Source organism: Vidua chalybeata, chromosome Z (genome assembly GCF_026979565.1).
Source record: "Vidua chalybeata isolate OUT-0048 chromosome Z, bVidCha1 merged haplotype, whole genome shotgun sequence".
In the NCBI taxonomy this organism is placed as follows: domain Eukaryota; kingdom Metazoa; phylum Chordata; class Aves; order Passeriformes; family Viduidae; genus Vidua; species Vidua chalybeata.
In genome coordinates this window covers 40,465,244-40,484,047 of record NC_071570.1, presented here as the reverse complement: position 1 = coordinate 40,484,047, position 18,804 = coordinate 40,465,244, and the positions used below count along the sequence as shown (strand labels likewise).

Here is an 18,804-nt window from a genome sequence, read left to right as displayed (position 1 = left end):
AAGCCCCAAAAGAAAGCTGTAGGCACCTCTGTGATCTTCTAACATACATGGTGAACATTTCTATGAAGACAGACCAAGATGTCCATTTGTTAAATTTACTTCCGTTACTTCAAACAAGAGCAAACTTGAGACTATTTTTTCATTAAACTGATCATTCCAGTGATTCTGTCAAGCATTTTGCTAGATTGCATTGAAATACTAATGCTGTAGCAAGCACTCTACAGTGACAGGCTTTGCTCAGCAGAGAGCAGAGACTTTACACTTTCTTGTGCAAATACTACAAAGGATTTATATTTCACTGAATGGTCTAAGACTGCCTGTTTACTTTTTTAAAGGTTCAAATTCTAAAAAACCCCAGACTAGATTTAGCTGGCTAATTTTGAACTACAAAACACTGACACATACAATAAGGAAACACTGACACATACAATAAGATAAAAGTACAGAAGACTGGCATTAATGGAGAACTTTGACCTTGAGGCAGCAGGTGTGCTGTAACATGTAACGTGCTGTAATTACCTCTATTGCTAATGGTAACTGATTAATGGTCTTTCTTGTACTCATTTCTATTTCCCAAATAAAAGCAATCTGTTAAATGGTGATTGATACTACACTGCTAGAGCAAATGCTTGTATGGACGCAATATAGAGGAAGCAGAACATGCAGCAGTCTCTGAATTCAGATGAAAACACTCAGAAAATGGAAAGAAACTGGACCTGAACTATGTCATGTAGCAGCACAGCGAGTCCTGCAGACATTTAACTTAAGGACACATTTTCACAGTAATTTTATAAAAATTCAAATCCAAACATCTAAATTCTACTTACTGCAAGTTGCTTAGGGAGACTTTCAGCAATACGACTGAGTAACGTCTTGGAGGGCTTCTCAGCACACAACAAAACAAGATTAACATTTCGGTCTCCACGGAGTAGCAAACCTTTAGCCAAAACGCCCACCCGTAAAACGCCTTTCAAAGCTCTGTGAATTGTAGTTAAAAGTTGCATTTAAAATAACAATGTAAAAATCATAAAAATATTCCTGAAGATAGAAAAGTAAAATAAAATAGTACTTCACATCTTTCTGAGACTTCAAAATACTGCATAAAAGCCCAAAGAGATGAAATCTTGGAAGCACTGATAACAGGGTAAGGAAAAACAATAAAATTCTTCAGAAGTAATTTAAAAAATACCTGTCTTTACTGCCATCCTTTTTGTCATCTCCCTCTTTGTTCTTGCTTTTTTCATGATCAGTCATGCTGTCAGAAACCAGCTTCAAAGCACGCTCAGTAATAGAAACAATTTTTTGGACTGCCTGAAGCTCCTCCTCAGTTGGATATATAGCAGCATGCTTGGTCATCACATAGCGGTCATCAGAGGAGTCAGGGCGGCGCAGAGGCTGAACAGACAAAAAGTGTTCTGAAACCTGGGTGCACTTCCAAGTTCACAAAGGAGACAAAATGACCAAAACCCAAACATGTGGCTAAGGAACAGAATATTCAAACATCACATCTCTGAAATGTAACAAAACATGAAGCTTCCTCAACAGCCTACACTGTCACAATCAATCATGTCTGAAAAGACATGAAGCGTATAAAAATTAAACTAAGGTCAAATCCCAAGACCAGAGGTATACTCCTCAACATTAATATCTCTTGCCTTTCTATCAGTTGGGAAATACTTGGATATTTCTGCAAAATAAAGTATCCATGATTACTTTTGTACAATCACAGGATTGTACAGGATGTACAGGATGACCTCAGAAGGTCATCTAGTCCAACCTCCTGTTCAAAACATGGTCAGCTGTAAGACCACATCATGTTGCTGAGGGCTTTAGACTGTTAGATTTGGAAAACCTTCCAAGATGGTGGCTGCAAAACACCTGTACAAAAAAAAAGATTATTTCCTGTATTCAGTCTAAATCTCCCTTCTATTTGCTTAAGCTGGATATATCTCACTCTCTCATGACTATAAAAAGCCTGGCTCCATATCCTTTATAAAGCACAGCTATTAGAAGGCTATTCTGTCCCACTGAAGCTCTCTCTTCTCCATGCTGAACAGATGCCTCAGTCCCTCCTCACAGGGCGAGTGTTCCAGACACCTGAACATTTTGGTAGCTCCACACTGAGCCTGTTATAGTTTATGTATCTTCTACTGAAAAGCCCAAAATTAAATGTAGTATTGAAGTTAGGGTTTAATGAAAGCTGATCACTTCCCTTAGTCTACTGACTGTGGTCCTGTTAAAGGCCAGGCTGCTGCTGGCGTGCTGCCAGGGCACGCTGCTGACTCATGCCCAGACTGCTGTTTGCCAGGAACCCCAGATCCCTTTCAGTAGAGCTGCTACCCAGCCTCTATCAATGCAAAGGGTTCTTCCTTTCTGAGTGCAGCCTTAGGCATTTGTACTTGCAGAATTCCATAGTGTTCCACTCCTACAGCCCATTTAGGTGCCTCTGGATGGTTGCCATCAAAGGTATCAGCTATTCTCCCCATCCCACTGCAATTCAGGTTTATGCCAGCTGCAAACCTCAGCAGTGTGCATTCAATTCATCACCTTTCAGATCCTCATCACCTTTCAGATCCCTGATAAGGTGTTTATCAGTCTAATGCCAGAGTCAAGTCAAGTGGTACTGCCCTCCACATTGCTAGAGTATGATGCACCATTAAGCATTATTCTCCAAGACTGATGACCCAGACACTTTTTATCCATACATTTGTCCACAATTAAGTAAATAATGCTGTATAATGCAATCAAATAATAAAAAAATAGAAAAACCCAGTATGACTTGTGTTTCATAAGTAGCAATATTTAAAGCATCTTCTTGTCATTTCATTGAACTTATTTTGGAGGACTAGTACACCTACCCCATTTCATTAGCATAAAATTTCTTCTTCTCTTTTCCAAATCCTTTATTAAGAAACACCGAAGACAACTGAGTAGCACTGAGTAATTTTATATTTCTTAACTGTGTCTCCTGGTAAGAATGGTTTAATTTTTTTCTCAAGTTAAGAAACTCACAGCTGGTCCTTGGGGTTGAGGAGGCATTCCAGGTCTAACTCCCAGCAGACCTAGTGGTCCTGGAGGGCCATGAGGATATCCTCCATCTGGTATTCTGCGACGGTCATCCCAATGATGCTGCTCTTCCTCCATTCTCCTCCAGTACATGTCCTCTTCATATCGCCTGAAGTGCATCAATCAAAGGGCTCTCTTTATACAGCAGTTAATACTTGACACTGCTCTAGACAGATCCTTCTCTGTCCTCAATAACTTTTAGCAGACATAAGCAAAAACCAATGAAGAGATGGTAACAACATGAATTATTGGTGTAAAAGTAGGTCTGCATTTATTGCAAAGTAATTCTACTAACTCTGCATTACTCAGAAGGATTGAACAGTAGCAAACAAAAATCCCAGTGAGAAAATGACAATTTAAAATAAGACAGTACACAGTTCCCTAAGTATTTAAAATAAGTAACTATGGAGTTCAGTTTCAGACAATCTGACAGCAGGTTGTCACATTCATTCATGAAACAGAATGCATTACCTCATTTCCATCCTCCAGCGTTCCTCCTCTTCTCGCCTTCTCCAGTATTCTTCTTTCTGCATCTGTTTCCTCATCTTCTCTTCTTGAATTTTTCTTGCTCGAATACTGGGCTTTACTTCTACTTGTAAGTCTGGATTTACTTTTTTCTAGATCAGAAAAGTAATGAATTAAATGTTGCTTTCCTGTCCTCAGCTCAAGGTTATGGAGTAGTTCTGACATATTTAACATACACTACTCATCGACAATAAAATCAAAAGGAGTAAAATGCAATTTTAGAACTGCACAAATGCACTTACCATTAAAAAGTCTGTAACACAAAGAGTGTGTGTTGTTAATCCTATCAAAAACACTGAGCAATACTATTTAATACTCTTTAAATTTCATAGTAAGCAACATAAAGAACCTGTTGTTGCTACAAGCAGCATTTAAAACATTTTAAAAAGCCTCAACCAAAATATAATTTCACAGTTTGCATTATTCTTTAAAGACTATACTGACTATGAAATATATTTCTCTTTTTTTACATGCTGTTCACTCAGAGTGCCTACTTTTGTCTAATCTTTAAACCTAAGAACAGGTGACCAGACCAGTTAGCTGGTATCTGGTTGATTTTCGGAGAGAAGCATTAGCATTTTTACCTTGTACTGAAGTCTGTGCCGCCGCCCTTTCAAATGCATCTCCTTGGCATTAGGATCATTAAAACTGCATTCACAGAGTTTACAGTGAAAGCGGATCACCTTTCCTTCATCATTCCTTACCTGGAAAATTAAGTTATAACACATTTGGTAATTTCTTTTTTATTTTATAAGGCTGATATAAAATTTAATTATACATCAATCTAATTATCCAGTGCCACTGGATAATGTCTACCTGTCACAAGATATGTTAAGAAGTTCACATAATAACTGAAAGAAGGCAAAGTAGAAAAGTAGAACCTTCATTTCTGACAGACACACCATTATGCTTGGTAATGTGCAGGGAAGAAGGTTCTTCCATTCCAAAGAGTAAACAGCTATAAATTCAAGCTTGAACATGGTGAGCTAATAAATCACAAACCTGTGTATCAGGCAAAATTTACATCAGAGTTGATCCACCTATCTCATACCAACCACATGAAGCATAAAAGAAATATGCACAACACAAAGATGTAAATATATGCACAAGCCTTTGCAGGGTCAATGCATTGTCACTCTTATCTTCTTGATCTCTGGGAAGGCAATGAAGCTAATCCTGGAAACCATTTCCAGGTACAATGAGGGCAAGAACACCATCAGGAGCACTCAGCACAACTTCACCAAGGTGAAGGCCTGGCAGATGAAGGCAGAGCAGTCAATACTGTCCCTGTGGACTTCAGTAAAACCTTGGACACAATCTCACCACAATATCCTCCTACACAAGCTGCTAATGCGTAGGCTGGATAAGTATACAGTGAGGTGGACTGAAAGCTGTCTGAACAGCCTGGCCAAGGGTGGTGATCAGCAGAATGAAGCCCAGTCGGAGGCCAGGAGCTAGCAATGCACCCCCAGCATCAATACAGTCCTGTAACATCTTCAGTAATGCTCTGGATGATGGGGGAGAATGTATCCTCAGCTAGTTTGCTGACAACACAAAACTCAGAGGAGTGGCTGATATGCAAAGGGTTGCACTAACATCCAGAGGGACCTCAACTGTCTTACCTAGGGAAGAGGAGGCTGAGTGGCATCATATCAGTGAATATAAATACCTGGAGGAAGGATGCAAAGAGGACAGAACCAGAATTTTTTCAATGGTGCCCAGTGCCAGGACCAGAGCCAATTAGCACCAAGCGAAAAACAGCTGAACATCAGAACACTCTGTTTTACTGTGACTGACAGTGCTCTCACACAACTGCTCAGGGACGTTTTGGAGTCTCCATCCTTTGACATTCTCAAAAACCATCTGGACATGGTTTTGGGTGACTCGCTGTAGGTGGTCCTTCTTAAGCAAGGTGACTGAACAAGATAACCTAAAGAAGTCCCTGGTAACCTCAATCACTCTATGATTATGTGTCACTATAACAGTTAAAAAATAATATATATTTTCATATTAATACCTCCTCCACATAGTCATGGCCCACTGGTTGTACATCACTTTGCAAGGCAGCAAGAGTTGTGGGAGTCACTGGTTCAGCTGCTGTGTCAGGTTTTACTTCCTGTGTTTGCACTGTAGCAGCAGGAGGCGTTTTAACACTTTCAGTTGATTTCATTTCTTCCATTTTACTTCCTGTTGTCTGAAGCTTATTACCACCTAGAAATCAAAAAAGTTAAATTATTACTCTTCATAAAATGAGAATGTGATTAAATGTAATGTGCAAACTGAAGATTTTATTTGCAAATATCTATGATCAGGGCAAAGAATTATAGGTCTTTTGAAATCTATCAGATTTTAAAATCAACCAAAACTCAAATATATTTTCAATACAATTAAATATTTTAACAGTAAATTTAACAACATTCAGGTTACTTAAACACTGAAGTTGTTTATTCTAACAAGAAAAACTTCTGCGTTATAAAATCGCCATTTTTGTTATTTGTTTTCCTGATTTTTCAAGGGACAGGACTGAATGGGGAACAACTCAGAAAATGTATTTTAATAATCTCTTTTCTTGTTACTTTGTAAATTTATAAAAAAAAAATACTTCAAAGTTTTATGATGTTTGTACTAGTAAAGGCAGTATACCCCTAGTGTTGTAACTGTATAGGTCTCTCCTTGAAGAGCAAGATAGCTTATTGTGGAACAGCTGCTTCCCATCTCTGTTATGTTCAGTTCAAAGTTTACATGGTTAGTTTTTCGCTGAGAAAGGATGTTTCAGTTGCCCATCACAAACTGCGAATCTATTGCAGGCGCGTTAACAGCCCAGGCTGTGAACTGAAATTAGGACTATAAACTGCAATACTCCAGCAGCTACTACATAAAAAACCAAAGGTGGGAATGTTTCTTATGAAGGTGGGAAAAGTATTCAAGAGGGGCCAGGTGGAGACAACTGGACAGAAAATTCTGAAGCAAAACTTTTATAGACATTCTCACTTATCAGTAATTCCCTTAAACACAGCAGAGTAACTCATGCATGGAGTTACCTAAAATGCATTTGTGTCTGCTGCACTAAGTCTTAAGAAAAATTTACAGAATAGGTTAGGTTTCAAAATAAAGACTGACTTCGGTACTTGCCAACAAAGTTTATTTTCGGTGTAGATATTTTCTTTACAGCTATATTAGCAGCGGTTGAAGATGTTTTGTTGTTGGACACAGTGTTAAGTGGTGTGTTTGCCATGGGAGTAAGAATTTTCACTGCAGAGGATGCAACAGAGGAGTTCACTGTACTGCTGCTAGTTGCTATATTTGAAGCAGAGGCAGTTGGTTTGGAAGCAGATGTGGATGTTGAGGAAGTAGCTTGGGTAACCACATTTGGTTCAGTTGAAGGAATGGGCTTGCCGAGTTTTGTATGCAACTTTACTACCTGTAAGTAGGAAGAGAAATTCATAACATGATCTCCCTGAGATAGCTGTAAAAATAATGTATCACAAGCAAAAATATCAATATAAAAATAATCAATATAAATAAATACTTAGCTGGTTTTTTTTACAAAAAGTGGTCTTGGAAAAAAAAAAATATGGACATGTAAAAGCTCTTGTCATCTATAACAAGGAAATAGGTACTTATTATCTCACATTGCTTACTTGCATTAGAAATTTAGAAATTCAGGCATTTACTCCCACAGCTGTTTAGATAAGAACAGAAACACAACAAGCTTACAACTCTGGATAAGTTCAAGAATACATTTTGCTCCTAGTGTTTCAATGTATCTGTTTTGTTGCCTCATCACTTTTTAGTCTCCCTCCAAAGGGCAAAACTTTGAACTTGTTTTGGTTCCAAACAATATTTGCTATATTTGACCAGTCTTCATATTGAATGACGTTACACGTTATTTAGCCAAGCTGAAGAGAGTCCTCAGGTAAATGTCTTGCTTTTTTTTCTAATATTTAGAAATAGTGTCGTGGTTTGACACGGAAGTGAATTTTTTCCAGGAATTGAAGGAAGGTAAGAAAAGGAAAGCAGCCCCAGTTGCCCGCAGCCGGACAGCCAGGTATGATGATGATGATGACATGTCTGATCCCCTCGAGGGAACCTCCAAGACATATGCCCAAGGAAAGAAGGATAACCAGGCATAGAGAGGCCCTGCCTCTAGCCAGGTAGAGGCATGGGAAAACCGTGTTTTCTGGACGGTGTGGATCCAATGGCTTGGCGCATCAGAGCCACAAGAATATAACGCTTTAGTGGATACTGGTGCACAGTGTACTCTAATACCATCGGGATATGTGGGGGCAGAGCCTGTTTTCATTGCTGGTGTGACAGGGGGATCACAACAACTGACCCTGGTGGAAGCTGAGGTGAGCCTGACTGGGAAGGAGTGGAAGAAACATCCCATTGTGACCGGCCCAGGGGCTCCATGTATTCTGGGCATAGACTTCCTCCGGAGCGGCTATTACAAAGACCCGAAGGGACTCAGGTGGGCCTTTGGAATTGCCGCTGTAGAGGCAGAGAACATTAAGCAATTAAGCACCTTGCCTGGACTGACAGAAAACCCATCTGCAGTAGGGCTCCTAAGGGTGGAAGAGCAACGAGTGCCAATTGCGACCTCAACAGTGCATCGCTGGCAGTATAGAACGAATCGAGATGCCGTGATCCCCATCCACAAACTGATTCGTGAGCTGGAGAGCCAAGGGGTGGTTAGCAAAACCCACTCACCCTTCAACAGCCCTATTTGGCCTGTGCGTAAATCTGAAGGAGAATGGAGATTGACTGTGGACTACCGAGCATTGAATGAAGTGACTCCACCACTGAGCGCTGCTGTGCTGGACATGCTGGAACTCCAGTACGAGCTGGAGTCCAAGGCAGCACAGTGGTACGCCACTATTGACATTGCTCATGCGTTTTTCTCCATTCCTCTGGCAGCAGAATGCAGGCCTTAGTTTGCCTTTACGTGGAAGGGAGTGCAATACACCTGGAATCGACTGCCCCAAGGGTGGAAGCACAGTCCTACCATCTGCCATGGACTGATCCAGGTTGCACTAGAAAAGGGTGAGGCTCCAGAACATTTACAGTATATCGATGATATTATTGTGTGGGGGAAAACGGCAGCAGAAGTGTTTGAGAAAAGAGAGAAAATAATCCAGATTCTCCTGAAAGCCGGTTTTGCCATCAAGAGGAGCAAAGTCAAGGGACCTGCTCGAGAGATCCAGTTCCTGAGAGTGAAGTGGCAAGATGGGCGGCGTCAGATTCCTACAGATGTCATCAACAAGATCACAGCTATGTCCCCACCAACCAACAAGAGGGAGACGCAAGCTTTCTTAGGCGCCATAGGCTTTTGGAGAATGCACATTCCTGAGTACACAGTCAGATCATGTGCCCTCTTTACCTGGTCACCCGCAAGAAGAACAATTTCCATTGGGGCCCTGAGCAGCAACAAGCTTTTGCCCAGATTATGCAGTAGCCCTTGGCCCAGTCAGGATGGGACCAGAGGTCAAGAATGTGCTCTACTCTGCAGCCGGGCACGGTGGCTTGTGCCTGTAATCCAAGCTCCGGGGAGGCTGAGGCTGGCGGACCGCTGAGCCCGGGGGTTCTGGGCTGCAGGGCGCTGTGCCGAGCGGGCGTCCAAGCTAAGGCTGGCCTCGATATGGCAAATATAGCAATCAAAAGACACAGTGTTGCTGAATGTGAATTAAATTGCTCTTAGTTGCAAATATTGTATTTTAAGGAAGATTCATGAGGTATTTCAGAGCTCTTCAGTATCTCATAGAAAGTAAAGAGGTACATGCTTATTCTTAAAATTGATAAGCACAGGCCTTTCTATAACACGTCTCTCATGGAATAATACTTTTTGGCGTCTGCTGACCAACATCTAAAAAAGCAATGCAAGTAATCCATACGAAAAAACCACGCAAAATCAAAACTAAAGACTAAGTGTTGAAAACAGCAGTAAAAAAAATGTAAACCTGTGAGACATGCCTTAAATGTGAACATATACATAATCATGATACGTACACAACTGTCCAAATTAATTTCTTAGGCTTTTGTTCTTAGTTTTTATGTTCCCTATCAGAAATCCAACACAATAATGTCACACAATAGTATCAATTTAAACTCAAGAAAGTGCTCAAAATTACTTTTTTTCCAGTAGAATGCACACAGTTCTTTAGTTACGGCAGAAATGGAGCCCTTTGAGATACCATTTTCACACTGCTAAGAACCTAAACCCAGCAATGGCTTGCGATTATCACAAAGAGAAAACTATATCCAAATAAAAAAGGATAATATATACCATACTTCATATACCTATGGAGATATTGAGCACAACCCTTTCTTGGGTTGTTCTTTAAAGGAAGAACACTGGACAAGTGTCTCTAAATTTTGATTTTTGTTCTTGGAGAAAGATTATTTTAAACATGCTATGATATTTATTTATTTTAGTAGGACAATGCTACTGATGCCTGTGTCCTGAGATGTAAAGAGTTGTAAAAGCAGAGTATAAATACTGTATTTTGTTAGTGACATTAACCTTTCCAGAGTTATGGGGAAAATCTGTAACTTCTAAACACATATTCTACCTATCATTGCACTCACTATTGTATGGCCGAGTTTAAAACACAGGTCACAGCATTTCACAGTGCAGCTCAGTTTTTATTCCAGGATGCCCACAAAAGAGCATCCAAACAATAAGAAAAACATGTGTACCCGAAGTCTTCTAAACATATTCATTATAATGTCTACTATAGGACATTGTTCCTTGCTTCCAGAGGACAGTTTTCTTTACAGGAACTATCAAAGAATGATGCCTGTTCTTTGCACTAGCTTAGCTTACTGTGTTTCAAAGTGCACTGAAAGATTTACTGTCCCAGCAAGACACGTAAGATGAATCTCAAGAAAGGTCTTGAGAAAATTTAGGGGGCAGAAGCATAGTACATGTTTTCAATGGTTCCTTTCCCTCATCTCATTCCACACCTTCTTCCTATGATTTGGATGATATCCCGATATATCCTCTTGTCATTGATGCCACTGCAATATTTTCCCCCCCTTTCTTTCAACAATGCCCTTCTAATAGTGAGCCTAAAGACAAGTTTGAAAGGAAAAGAAGAACAAAAATTTTTAAATAAAATAATTTAAATTATACTGTTTCTGTGTATTTTCTCCTTCCTTAAAATGAGAAAAAATGCTAGGGACAAACGTATACATTGACTTGCATGGTAAGACAGAAACCTCTTACTTTCTGATGCTTGGCTCCACGGATATGGGCAGCGTAAGCATCTGCCCCAGTGCAAGACACATCACAGAGCTCACAGCGCAACTGATTCTGAGTTCCACGAGCAGAAGTACTGTTGTTGGTGGTGTTCTGGGAAGCTTTTAATGCTGCTTCTTTCTTTTTGTGCTTCTGGCCTTCTAAGTGTTCTTTGTAAGTCTGTTTAAATAAACAAAACACACAGTAAGCTGTCTTTGTACTGCTGGTTCATCATTCCTGTGAACACATGTAATACAGAACATGGCAGAAAACACACATTTTACCTAAGAAGTACCTCCTACACTGAACATTTCTGCAGTATGGCATGCATTAACAGGCCACTTCTAAGACCTGAAAATTTTCTTCTCCAGCATCAGCATCCCACACTTAGGTAAAACAATACAGGTTTTTCTCCTCTGACATCTCAACTTCCCAACCAAGTAGTGGTCAAAAGATACCACCACTGAAAACTTAATAGGATCAGAAACTGCAGTTTCCTGCATTGCATTCAATTATTCTTGATTTTCAGCTTCCCTCAAACTTTAAGTGTATCCAGATAAACAGAAAAAATCAATTTAAAAGAAGGTAGTGCACAAATAAAGCTGTACTGAAAATGAAATGCAGAAGTTGGTATTAGTTCCTATATTAACACTGGCGATCTAGAGCAGACAGGCTAGGAAATAATGACAAGTTTACCTAAAGTAAAAGAACTGTTTAGCCAGACTCAGACAAACATTCTGCATGACTTTGTATCTACTTTCTAGGCACTTTTACCCACTGTGACACTAAACTGGGAAATTGAAATATAACAAAGAATAAATTTTCAGGTTTCCATTCACAAAATTTATGTAATTCCATAGCTTTCAAAACAGTATTTTACAAGAAGTTTCCTATGGTAAAGAAACAAATCACTTTCAAAGTTTCAAATAATTCTGAAGTCAGGTGAAGCTCCTCTATACAAGCTCAGGGGGTGTATCTTTATGTCTTCCAACAGGAACTCTTTCTATAATAGTACTAATTTTTATTTCATTATTCCTTTAGTACAAGTATGGAATCAGGTCTAAAAATTAACAAATACTCTTGATTACAGGGATGGAACACCCCTCCTATGAGGAAAGGCTAAGACAAATTGGTTTGTTCAGCCTGGAAAAGGCTTTGGGGTGACCTAATTGGGACCTTCCAGTACATAAAGGAAGTTTATGTACTGGAAAGATTGAGACTTTTTACAAAAGCATGGAGTGATAGGACAAGAGGCAATAGCTTCAAACTGAAAGAAAGTAGGTTTAGGTATTAAGAAGAAATTCTTTACACTGAGGGTGACGATGCACTGGCACAGCTGCCCACAAAAGCTGTGGGTGCCCCATCCCTAGAAGTGCTCAAGGCCAGGTTGGATGGGGCTCTGAGCAACCTGCTTTGGTGAAAGTGTCCCTGCCTACAGCACAGAGCTTGGAACCAGATGATCTTCAAGGTCCTTTCCAACCCAGGCTATTCTGCAATTCTATGACTCTTAAGAGGGTAAGGTTTTTTAGCTGAAGAAATTATTAATAAAGTATAGTAGAAAAAAGCAGTAGAATAATACACAATGCAGATACCTGTGGTCCAGCACAGCTGATCTTGCAAACATCACAGTAGTGGATCTGGGGTGGTTTGGGAGGCTGTTTTGGTTTCAGTTGCTTATTTTGGAATGGTGCCTTTTTAGTAAAGGTGGTCCCTGTCCAAGCAGCTGTCGCAGCAGCAGCAGCAGCAGCTGCTGCTGCCTGTTTCTGTTGCTGCTGCTGCTGCTGTTGGTAATAGGACGATGCAGCTGAATACACTGCAGCTTCATAGCCAGAATAGGAGGTACCTGAAAAATTAAAATAAAAACAAATGTTACATCACCATATATAATGTATCAATTACATAATACACTAATTCAAATCATCTTGCATAACAGCTGAGGGGCAAGGCAAGATGTTAGTAATTCACTGAGATCTTGTCAGGCAGTTTTGAATTTGGCTTCATGCTTCAGAGTAGACAAATATACAGCCAACAATTGTGCTGGAATATATTCAATTCTAGACACATCTTTGCAGACACACAGTTTTGTTAGATATATCAAACCATCCCTAGAGAACATATGAAATTTCCTGGTACATCTGGGAAGACTGGGCATGATGGAACAAGAATTTTAGTGAAAGATTTAGCAAAGGCCACATGAAGCAAGCAATCATCTAGAACCAGATTTGCTGTTCATGTTTCCAAATGGCAAGGACTGCTAATATGGAGAGGAAGGGAAAAAAATTAAGATAAAGGATAGAACATCTAGTGCTATTACATCTTATTTCAGTGATTTAAGTTGTTTTGGTACAGAGAAGATGCTTCACTCACTAAAACCTTGCTACACAGTCCTTGATTTCTAGTTGAATAAATCAAGGAAGCTAGGCTCTATCTCAAGGAAGTATAAAAATCCCTTTTTAAGCAGGAAACAAAAGAAAACAAAAGTTCAGGGTAGCTATAACATGCCAGTTAATTACAATCTATGGCAATGAAGTTACCATATTTTCATCTTTAACTGTGTTTTGAATTCCTAATGGTTGACTAAAAGTCTTCCCAGCACACATTTCTCATTCCATTTTGGGTCAGGACAATCAAAACTTAAACGATTTATACTGAACTGTTCCTCCCTGTCTCTGTAACTGCAGGTACCCTTCCTATTTCCTGGGAGTAACATCTATGTGGATGCATTTCCTTATATTCCTTGTTTTTTTCCTTTTCGCCTTACAATAAGTTAGTACTCAGTCAGCAATGCTAGTACTTTGTATATTCTCACATCTAAAAAAATAGGTACGTAAGACATCAAAACTCTTTTAAAGATACACCAGAACATTCTGCCATTGTAATGACTGAACTGGTTGCTACCTCTCAGCAGACTAAGATGTTATTGAGCATGAACTGCTAAACTGCTAAACTTGTGAACATTGAAAGCCTCTTCTGCAGCAACTTCAAAGATCCCAGCAAGAAAACATGCAAAATTCTTACCAGAGTAAGTTACTGCTGTTGTGCTGTACGTCGCACTCTGAGTATAGGATGGAACAACAGTGGCTGCAGCTGCCACTGGCTGCACAGTCGAGGACACTGGATATATGGAAAATGTCGTTGTTGCTGGACTTGGGGTTGCAGGTTTTATAGCTGTCACTTGCCGTGTTTGCTGGGCTTGGGTGTACTGAGTTGCCCCTTGGCTATATCCTGCTTTTGGAGCTAATGAGGATAGAAAATACAAATGTAGAAACATTGACATATTTTAGTTGAATGAAATGCAAACCATACTAAGGGAAAATTAACAACACGCTTGTGAACAAATGTGTAAGAAGTGGGCGTTTGTTTTGGGAGTTTTGTTTCATTTGTTTTGCTTTTTAGTGCTATGCACTGGGTTGGTTTATTGTCATGGCTATGCACTGCATACCATGTATCTCAATCAAGTCAGAGCTCACAGTAGTAAGCCTTGAATTTATTTGTTTTTAACTGTGCTATCATGTTTTTAACATGGTTTTAAACAGGTTTTAAACAACCTTCTTATCCAACAGTTTTACTAGAATACCCAAACAAAAACACACCTAAACTTTCCTCTTAATTCTACATAAAAAAAATTAAGCAGGATTCATGCTTTGTAGCAATCATGATATGAATAATTAGAGCACTATATACATGAAGTACCTAGAGAATCAAAAGAATATTTCTAACTGAGTTATCATCTGAACACAACACTTATTATCTCAACTACTTCAGCAAGGTTTCTAGACAAATCAGTAAGAACTTTGCCTAGAAGTATGTTTTGAGTTTATTTAGTGGCAGTCCAAACCTCAGAGGCAGCTACTTATGGCAACGTCACAAGTGTTGAAGTTCTAGGCACAGAAAAACTTTCCACACAGTGACAGAGATTACACAACAAAACTTAAAAAAAGAAGATAATGTGAAGCAAACAACTATTTTTAAGGCTTAAAGTAGTCAACAAGACTGTGAGTAATGAGAGCAGTTTAAATCATGCCACCCACCTGTCTGGTAGTAGGACTCAGCCACTGAAGGCTGTGGCTGGGCAGCAGCAGCCACGGCTGCTGCGGTTGCGGTTGGCTGCTGATAATATTGTTTGCTGTCATATGCCACAGCTGGGGCGGTGGATCGAACGTAAGAGTAGGAATCCTAAGGATTCAAAACAGAGAAACCACCTGTAGGTATATTGCTAGAGTAATAAAAATGATTAGCAGAGTCAAATTAACAATGCATTGTCTTCTGCCTACTCAAGTAGAATAAAAACTCCCCATCTACACATATAGTATATGCATTAGAGAAATTAAATTTACTTTCATAGATACTTCAGGCCTGAAACAGCCCTAACTGCCTTCTATAGACTCAATACTAGAATTACCCTCATGCTATTAATCCCTTTCTCAATCAAATTATTTTTGAAAAGCATCTACCCTCAATAGTTTTTAATGACAGTATCAGATTTTATTTCTGTAAAATATTATGAAAATACCCACTACAGATCTCTACAAAACATGAATTTCTATAAGTCCCAATAAATTCTCAGGGGTAGAAACATGAGCCTGTACTGGCTTTAAAAATCTCATCATTAACATTTCCCTTGGTTATATTTTTCAGAATATGAAAGTGGTATTTTTAAAGCCTTCTTTACTTTTTGGTATATCAACTAGTTCATTAGGGAACTGTATCTGTTCTTCAAAGGCAATGCAACTAGCTCTTTTGATAACTTTTCAACTCAGTAGACCTCTAATAAACTTAGAAGGGGATGACCTGGAAGCCACTATATGCATATATATATACATTCTCTCACCCTCACCATGTTTATGGTAAAGCACAAAGAGCTGATCAACTGAGAGGAAACAGGCAAGAACTGCTAGAGCTGCAATACACTGATGTATTAAAATTCTTTTTAATTCCAAGAAATACAACAACAAAATCTTTTTTTGTCCAACCTGTGTAAACAGGAATTATTTTATTTAGTTAGGGGACTCTCTTTTTTTCCAAATGTATCTAATAACTGACCTCATAAAATGAATTACAGAAGCTATACAAAATAATTGAGAACATGAAGCAATAATATAGTCCTTTTAAACAAACCAAAATGCTAATTAGAATCTGGATAATGCGCTGCTAAGTTCAGAATTAAAAAGTTGAAAAACTATTGCAAGAAAGACAGTATTTCAAGATGAAAGAGAGCAAAAGCCCTTTTGCAAGAGCCTGTATCCACAGACAGGCAGGGATCCCAGAAGAGGATATCCAAAAACTACCTATAGGGTAGTTTATCTCCTAGGGCAATCTTCTGTCCTCACAGGCTTGGTACTAGACTCCAGTGGCATCCAGGAATCTGACAAAGGAACTATTTCTACCTCTACTGAAAATCTTTACTGGAACAGTCTTTTCAGCTCCATGGCCCAGTTTACTGCACATCAAGCTGAGATCTAAGCAAACGGAAGACACTGCTTTTCTTTGCAGCAGCAGTTGCACAAAATCACATTTTCTTTTCCAAACAGGCTTCCACTTCTCAAAACATCTTTTAAAAATCACACAGCAGGAACCTACCTGGTAATTCTGCGTGGTGACAGGAGGCGGTGGTGGTGGAGCTTCTTGTTGCCGCTGCGTGTAGCCATAGTCTGTAGCTGTGTGTGCTGTGGGATACCCACCGTAGGCGGCAGCTGTGGCAGCAGCTGCCACGGCCACTGGGGCAGGCCTGGCCACCGCCACCGTGGCTGCAGCTGGGGCATAGGCTGCAGTGACCGTGTGCGCCGCCACCGGAGCCTGGTGGACAGTGTAGCTGGCAACTGTGGTTGGATGGGAGTAGGCTACACCCGAAGCTGGCTGCTGGCTGTATTGGCAGAAGACAGTAAGTAATTAATCCAATGTACAAAGCTAATGCCTACACATTTCAAAATCCCAGATTTGATTAATACTTTGCCTGTTCTACAGACAGATCTGGAGCAGCCTTCTATCTGTGCATACTCTTATTTAATGGCTTTTATTAACCATCTTCCATCCCCATGAAAAAGGTTATATCATTCTTAAATTTCTGTGGATGGACACACAGAACTTAATCACAGAATGTTAACACACAGGAAGGGACATTAAAGACCATCTAGTCCAAACCTCCATGCCAACTTCTACTCGACCACATTGCTCAAGGCCAATGCTGCCAGGGTTGGGACACCCACAACCTCCCTGGGCAACCTGTTCCAGCTGTCTTGCCATTTTCAGAGTAAGGTATGTCTTCCCAATACCTAACCTAAATGTCCCCTCTTTCAATTTGTATGCATTACTCTATCTCTACAGTTCCTGGTATTTTATGCAGTTGATTATTTATTTCATAAGGGGGAGTGTTTGTGTTGAGTTTTCTCTAAGCAGTGGAATACAAGTCTTTCATTCAAAATAATTCAGTAGTCCCAAACTGTTAGCTTTTCCCGACTGGCAAGTTTTAAATGCTTTAGTAGTTCTTCAGCAAAGTGACACACCTGTCAAATTAAGAAAAATGCTACTTTTGTGTGAGAGCTTATTACTGACCTGTACTAGCATGAAGTTTTCATTACACCATATTCAAGCAATGAAATTTTTAAGATGGCCATGAAAATCAGCTCAGAACTGTTGTAATTACTTAGACACACATATCTGATAGGGGACTTCTCCAACAGATGGTTAGAATTTTAGAAGCTGGCCCCACTTGCTCAAGCAGAAGTCCATTGACACAACATGAAGCATCAAAAGTGCAGACAATCACATCAAGCAAGAAAAACACTACCAGAGCTCTGGCAATCTTCCAGGCACATGCTAAGACTAATCTGCCTCTCTAAAATTTGCAGGTAGGATGCTAATATGTGGCAATTTACTAAAAATCCACTAACAGCAGAAATAAAAATTGATTGCTTCAAAGGCTTAATTACTTGAACAGAAACTAGAATTATTGTCCTGTACTGATACGTAACTCTGCATGATGTTGTCCTATAACAATGTATAACTGTGGATTATGATTAGAAGCTTGAAATAGTTATTTTGATTTTTAAGCAAATAAAGTGAAGCAGGTAAAATATCACTATCTGGCACAATGACATCAAGTGGGGATTCAGTGATAATTCTGATTCTTTTTGTACATTTCCTACACTGCTGTTCAGTAATAGCTAGATCTATATACTTTTAATTTCACAAAAGACATTTCCACAACTCCCTTGTGTTCAGTAATTTTTTCTTACTTGTCTTTAGAAAACCTGATTTTGCAATTTCAATTACAGTAGAACCCACTTACTTTAATAAATTAAAAAACCACACACATGCAGCTCCCTCCCCCCATCCAAACCATTCTCACAGCAGAAACAGAGAAAATTTTACTACTGATGGACTTATATGCCTGGACTCCACCTTCTTCCCATCACATGTCCCTCATTGCTTAAAAGACTACTTGCATTCTCTCCAATTTTACTTCAGTGTGAGTTGTACAATAATGTTTTATGTTATTTTCAATTATTAGCCTAAGAACAAAATGAAAAGACCTAAAGCACTTTGATGAACCTCACATTGCTGCTTGCAATCCCTCCTTCCTGATGTTCACAGGAAAATTCTGTTTACTTACTATGAGAAACTGGACTCCATCACAAAATTCAGGAAGACTCTTTTATGATGGTAGAAGTGAATGAAAGTCTATAAAATTAGGCCTCATTAGCTACACAACCAACAGTACAGAAGTGCAAAATAGTCACAAAATCTGAGGTAATTATCATGTCCATATGTATCTACTAAAATCATATTAAACTGAGTAAACAGACAGCAGACTGCTTAACTGTAGCTGAATACATCAACAGTCTAATACTGCCAACAAGATAAGTCTCACTTCACACTTTTCCCACTCTTAGTCTTTCCTTCTCCCAAACACCAATGGTGGCTAAGCCATCTTATTGCATCCCTTGTGCTAATTATGCTACTTGTCAAGCCATTCA

The 18,804-nt window shown here is 39.4% G+C and overlaps 1 protein-coding gene across 2 annotated transcripts in view; it reads right to left on the bottom strand.

Moving 5' to 3' along the window:
- Positions 1-18,804, bottom strand: part of ZFR (zinc finger RNA binding protein) — a 46,394-nt gene that overhangs the window by 11,801 nt on the left and 15,789 nt on the right. Inside the window, exons 3-14 of one of the 2 annotated variants that reach the window (XM_053931273.1) lie at positions 16,409-16,691; positions 14,860-15,004; positions 13,847-14,065; positions 12,421-12,671; positions 10,817-11,008; positions 6,712-7,012; positions 5,609-5,802; positions 4,176-4,295; positions 3,538-3,683; positions 3,013-3,175; positions 1,190-1,395; positions 828-978 (exon numbers count right to left, since the gene is read on the bottom strand). In XM_053931273.1, the coding sequence (XP_053787248.1) occupies positions 828-978; positions 1,190-1,395; positions 3,013-3,175; positions 3,538-3,683; positions 4,176-4,295; positions 5,609-5,802; positions 6,712-7,012; positions 10,817-11,008; positions 12,421-12,671; positions 13,847-14,065; positions 14,860-15,004; positions 16,409-16,691 (2,371 nt within the window). The remainder of the gene's footprint in view (positions 1-827; positions 979-1,189; positions 1,396-3,012; positions 3,176-3,537; positions 3,684-4,175; positions 4,296-5,608; positions 5,803-6,711; positions 7,013-10,816; positions 11,009-12,420; positions 12,672-13,846; positions 14,066-14,859; positions 15,005-16,408; positions 16,692-18,804) is intronic. The other variant, XM_053931274.1, reaches the window with a different exon arrangement.